The sequence below is a fragment of the Eleutherodactylus coqui genome, chromosome 10 (genome assembly GCF_035609145.1).
Source record: "Eleutherodactylus coqui strain aEleCoq1 chromosome 10, aEleCoq1.hap1, whole genome shotgun sequence".
NCBI classification, from domain to species: Eukaryota; Metazoa; Chordata; class Amphibia; order Anura; family Eleutherodactylidae; genus Eleutherodactylus; species Eleutherodactylus coqui.
The window spans coordinates 9,347,836-9,354,063 of NC_089846.1; the positions used below are offsets into that span (position 1 = coordinate 9,347,836).

Sequence of the window (6,228 nt, forward strand, 5' to 3'; positions counted from 1 at the left end):
TTAGAAGTTTTCACACCTCTGGATCAGAAGGGTTGCGGCTTCATGATTACTCACCACATGTGACACCCAACGAGGTTGGCAAGTTGGCATACAACTGGATGGTGTCTGTGACCTGGAAGACAGAGATGCTGCCGTCGCTGAGACACACCGCCACCATGTTGGACACGACAGGGTTCCATTTTAGGTCTGTGACAAAACTGCCAGCTTCCCTGGAGAGCAGCTGGGAGGCGAAAGCTTCTTTAGGCTGCCGGGACTGCAAGAGAGAGCAAGGACATTACCAGGCGGATCAGTGGATAGTGATCTGCAAACCGAGCACAGAGTCTTATGAAGGGACGATCACCGTACCTCGCCGACAAGAGTCCGTGTGTCATAGAAGGAGACAGAGGAGCCGTAGTCGCTGGACGCCGTGCAGACTGACAGGGTGAGGTTGTCAGAGCTCAGGGCCACGTGGTGCACAGGATGGCTTGTCGGTACTTCGATCCCCGGAGGAGCCGCCTCTGCGCAACAAGAAAGACTTTATTAAAACTAGTAACTAGAATATAGGACGTCACTCTAACAGTGGGCAAAAAAGTGTCCGGACATGCTGGGAGTTGTAGTTCCTCTGGACAGGCTGCAGAGCGTTGTTTTAGGTGAAAGTGGAAAAATATATTTAATATGGTCCTACACAGTAGGGGTCCTGTAAAACGTGTAACGAGCGCCAATCAGTGAGATCAGCAATCCATTAAAAAGGTCTTTATGAAGACTAATTTGCATGGGATCGTTCTCTCATTTTGGGCCCCTGCACACTGGCGATCGCAATATCGCAGCGTGTTTTTTTTTACGCAATTGTCAGCAGGACTTTCTAATGTTAAAAGCGCATCGCGCAAAAATCGCAAAGCCCAAACTTGTGATTTTTGTGCGATGCGTTAACATTAGAAAGTCCTATCGCCAGTGTGCAGGCCCTTACAGTATTACCACGGCTGCCAGCTCATCCGCCTTCACACGGGGAGATGTGATCAGCCGATGAACGAGCTCATTGATTAGCTGATTGGATATCCTGAGGGTCGGTTATTAATAACAGCAGGGGGCAGCACATGGGGGGCGAGAGAACCCAAAGGTTTTATTCTTTCATAAATATTAAAACCTCAGAAGGTCTTTTTCAAGCTTAACAAATACAGACCCTTAAATAGTACATGGCATATAACATCCCCAATCCCCTTCTGTCTTGGAGCCCGCCCCCTACAGGTGAGACGGGCAAACAACTAGTAGATCAGGTGTATACTACCTCAATAACATGAGCATGCTCAGGGGTATCTGGGAAACTGGTGCCAACCATAGTTAGCCAAAACCAGCCATGTTCTTCTATACACAGCGGCGTCTTCCTAGGTCAATGGCGAATGTTTCGGGTGTGACTGCAGCTTTGGGTGCGACCAGAGCAAAAGATATGATATAACCGCAGCTTCAGGGGTAAAATTTATAGTTTACTTTTAAAACTAGTATATTTACACTAAAATAAGAGGAACGGCTTCATTTTGATATATAATTTGTGTAGTCTCTGATTACAGGGGCCCAAATGGGGACGGTTTGGGGGTCATTTTCCTGTTTATGCATATATTTCTATTTTGTAGTTCTCCTTAAAAAAATAGTTACAAAAGTAAGTTTAACACCTATGTCCACCATATCATCATCTAAGACGTCTGGGGGTCATTCACTTTTTTTTTTTCCAACTTCACACTTTTGCCCCTGTAGCGGGGGCATCCATAGGACCCCCGGTTAGAGGGAAAACATCCCCCTGTAGTGACCTCAGTCACTATAAGCGTGATCAGGCTCCTGGCGGTCACATAATCGCCGGGTCGCAAAGTGGAACAAAAGCTTCCGCTGTCACTCTTTAGTACGTAACGCTCATTGAGTGTTATGTAGCCTGAAAGGAGAAGGCAGAAGTGGTTAAAACCGCTTCTCCTCCGGGTCCTCGGCTGTGTCTGACAGATGAAAACCCGACCTGCTCCTGCTTGATTGCAGCAGCAGAGGCTTTAATCCTGCGCCGTTTATCTACTATCGGCTGGAATTAAAGCCCAGGACCGAGCGTCATACATTTACCGTGCCTGGTCCTTAAGGGGTGAAGTCCTAAATCTGTGAACTAAACTGCACCCAGTGAGCTCTTTTTGGGGCAAGGAGACGCGTTGGTTTTCTGCTTTTTTCCCTCTCTTTAACTGACAACCTGTCCCCATCATTAGTAGTTGATGGACGGGGGAGGGGGTGGGAGAGAGGTGTCCGCCACTTGGTATCCCCGTCAGTGGGGAGAGTGGGGGTGTCGGGTTCACCCCCAGTGAGATCATTGGGAGCGCCGCTATTCCTGCTCCTCTGCTAGTCGGTGCGTCACATCCTGTTCTGACCATAAGAGCAGCAGGAAGTGGCATAGCGGCGCGGCGCACCCACTGATCTCAATGGCAGTGAATCAGACGGCCGCACGCTCTCCCCCGTCCGCTGATGACGATCAGTTGATGGACGCACTCCTGAGCGGCAGACCCCCGTCCGTCAGCTACTCGGGGGGAGGGGTCATCAGGTAAACAAAGGGCACAAAACCCCTTTAGAAGCCTTAACAGCACTTAAATGGTTAACAACCACAATTCGATTTCTCTCTGCTGGTGGGTTTCGTCTCCCACCACATACCCGGGCATACGGGGTCAGAGTCAGACAGCCGACCCCCGCGGTATACGGAGCGGCACATACTAGTCCCACAGACGCCCGGCGTACAGCGGATGTCACCACGGGGGTAAGTACTGAACAGCCGGCGGCAGCGCAGGGCAGCGACTCTCCCCGTCGCGGCTGCAGCTTCTTCTAGAAGGTTCTGTGCGCCGCTGCTCGTCCGCGGACTTACCGATGTTATTGGGGTCGTTCCCGGGTTTAATTGGGATGAGAACATCATCAGTGCGATAGATCTTCAGGCCGCTCGTGCCGCCGGCGAACAGGACGCCATACTTGTTAGATACAGCCAGGAGACTGGCGCGCTCCTTGGGGAGATCCGGCGGCGAGGCGAAGATCTGAGACTTCTGGAGCTGCCGGAACTGAAAGTCCTGAAATCAGCAAGAAAGAAACACTGTAACAGCCGGGAGAGCCGCCTCAACTGGACGACACTGTGACGAAGCCGCAGCTGTGAGACGGACAGGATGTAAACAAGGACAACCGTCACCACCGCTGGGCCAGCAGCAAGCGCCCCTCTCTAACCGTAATATACAGAGAGCTAGGGGTGAACTGTAATAACTTAGGATATCACAGGTCACGTGACTGCCGAACCAGAACCCCACATATTACACGTTATATCGGCTGGGCACGTGACCTCAAGCAACCACGTGGCCGTCAACAACGTATCCGCGTGTGCGGGCCCTAAGAACCGGGGGCCCCTGGGTACCTTGGTTTCCCTCTCCTGGGGGACGTCCGTATCATCCTCCATAAGTCTACAGCTCCAACCGGCGCCGGACGGAAATACCACTACGCGCTCACACCTCCATTACCGGGGGCGTGGCTAGCTTACGAGTCATCACTGTGCGCCTGTCAGGGCGTGGCTAATGTACCACGTGATCACAACTTCCACTATGGGGCGGTCCAATCCAGATCTCTGGACTCCAGAAAAATGGCGGAAAGCAGCGGGTTCATTACCGGCTGTGATAGAGCGGCGCTGGCAAAGATGTCACCGGTCAGCGGGAGATATACAGGAATGTTCATCATAGACCTGCGGACAATAGTCAATATACTGTGATGCCTCATACATCCAGCAGGAGGCAGCAGTCTCTACTGTAATACCTCAAACATCCAGCAGGGGGCAGCGGTCACTATACTGTGATATCTCATACATCTAGCAGGGGGCAGCAGTCACTATGCTCTGATACCTCATACAAGCAGTGGTCACTATACTGTGATATCTCATACATCCAGCAGGGGGCAGCGGTCACTATACTGTGATATCTCAAACATCCAGCAGGGGGCAGCGGTCACTATGCTCTGATACCTAATACATTCAGCAGGGGGCAGCGGTGATTATACTGTGATACCTCATACATCCAGCAAGAGGCAGCAGTCACTATACTGTGATACCTCATACAAGCAGCGGTCACTATACTGTGATATCTCATACATCCAGCAGGGGGCAGTGGTCACTATACTGTGATATCTCAAGCAGTGGGCAGTGGTGATTATACTGGGATACCTCAAACATCCAGCAGGGGGCAGCGGTCACTATGCTCTGATACCTCATACAAGCAGTGGTCACTATACTGTGATATCTCATACATCCAGCAGGGGGCAGCGGTCACTATACTGTGATACCTCAAACATCCAGCAGAGGGCAGCGGTCACTATACTGTGATATCTCAAACATCCAGCAGGGGGCAGCGGTCACTATGCTCTGATACCTAATACATTCAGCAGGGGGCAGCGGTGATTATACTGTGATACCTCAAACATCCAGCAGGGGGCAGCGGTCACTATACTGTGATATCTCAAGCAGTGGGCAGTGGTGATTATACTGGGATACCTCAAACATCCAGCAGGGGGCAGCGGTCACTATGCTCTGATACCTCATACAAGCAGTGGTCACTATACTGTGATATCTCATACATCCAGCAGGGGGCAGCGGTCACTATACTGTGATACCTCAAACATCCAGCAGAGGGCAGCGGTCACTATACTGTGATATCTCAAACATCCAGCAGGGGGCAGCGGTCACTATGCTCTGATACCTAATACATTCAGCAGGGGGCAGCGGTGATTATACTGTGATACCTCATACATCCAGCAAGAGGCAGCAGTCACTATACTCTGATACCTCATACAAGCAGCGGTCACTATACTGTGATATCTCAAACATCCAGCAGGGGGCAGTGGTCACTATACTGTGATATCTCAAGCAGTGGGCAGTGGTGATTATACTGGGATACCTCATACATCCAGCAGGGGGCAGCGGTGATTATACAGTGATATCTCATACATCCAGCAGGAGGCAGGGGTCACTATACTGTGATGCCTCATACATCCAGCAGGGGGCAGTGGTCACTATACTGTGACACCTTATACATCCAGCAAGAGGCAGCAGTCACTATACTGTGATACATCATATAACCAGCAGGGGGCAGCGGTCAGTATACTGTGATATCTCATACATGCAGCAGGGGGTAGCGGTCAGTATACTGTGATATCTCATACATGCAGCAGGGGGCAGAGGTCACTATACTGTGATACCTCATACATCCAGAAGGTGGCAGCGGTCACTATACTGTGATATCTCATACATGCAGCAGGGGGCAGTGGTCACTATACTGTGATGCCTCATACATCCAGCAGGGGGCAGTGGTCACTATACTGTGATACCTCATACATCCAGCAGGGGGCAGCGGTCACTATACTGTGATACCTCATACATCCAGCAAGGAGCAGCGGTCACTATACTGTGATGCCTCATACATCCAGCAGGGGGCAGTGGTCACTATACTGTGATACCTTGTACATCCAGCAGGGGGCAGCGGTCAATATACTGTGATACCTCATAATGCAGCAGGGGGCAGTGGTCACTATACTGTGATACTTCATACATCCAGCAGGGGGCAGCAGTCACTTTACTGTGATACCTCATACATCCAGCAAGGGGCAGCGGTCACTGTACCGTTGTACCTCATAAATCCAGCAGGGGGCAGCGGTCACTATACTGTAATACCTCATACATGCAGCAGGTGGCAGCAGTCACTATACTGTGATATCTCATAGATGCAGCAGAGGGGTAGCGGTCACTATACTGTGATACCTCATACAACCAGCAGGGGGCAGCGGTCACTATACTGTAATACCTCATACAACCAGCAGGGGGCAGCGGTCACTATACTGTGATATCTCATACATCCAGCAGGGGGCAGTGGTCACTATACCGTTGTACCTCATACATCCAGCAGGAGGCAGCAGTCACTATACCATTGTACCTCATACATCCAGCAGGAGGCAGCAGTCACTATACTGTGATACCTCATACAACCAGCAGGGGGCAGCGGTCACTGTTCTGTAATACCTCATACAACCAGCAGGGGGCAGCGGTCACTATACTGTGATACCTCATACATCCAGCAGGGAGCAGCGGTCACTATACTGTGATATCTCATACATGCAGCAGGGGGCAGCGGTCACTATACTGTGATACCTCATACATCCAGCAGGGGGCAGCGGTCACTATACTGTGATATCTCATACATGCAGCAGGGTGCAGCG

At 51.0% G+C, this 6,228-nt stretch overlaps 1 protein-coding gene across 2 annotated transcripts in view; it reads right to left on the minus strand.

Moving 5' to 3' along the window:
- The window catches only part of NUP214 (nucleoporin 214), a 40,132-nt gene extending 36,367 nt beyond the window's left edge, over positions 1–3,765 (minus strand). Inside the window, exons 1-4 of one of the 2 annotated variants that reach the window (XM_066580206.1) lie at positions 3,389–3,765; positions 2,858–3,053; positions 346–497; positions 55–253 (exon numbers count right to left, since the gene is read on the minus strand). In XM_066580206.1, coding sequence (XP_066436303.1) covers positions 55–253; positions 346–497; positions 2,858–3,053; positions 3,389–3,430 — 589 coding nt within the window. In that variant the 5' untranslated portion in view covers positions 3,431–3,765. The remainder of the gene's footprint in view (positions 1–54; positions 254–345; positions 498–2,857; positions 3,054–3,388) is intronic. The other variant, XM_066580205.1, reaches the window with a different exon arrangement.
- Positions 3,766–6,228: the final 2,463 nt, after the last annotated feature.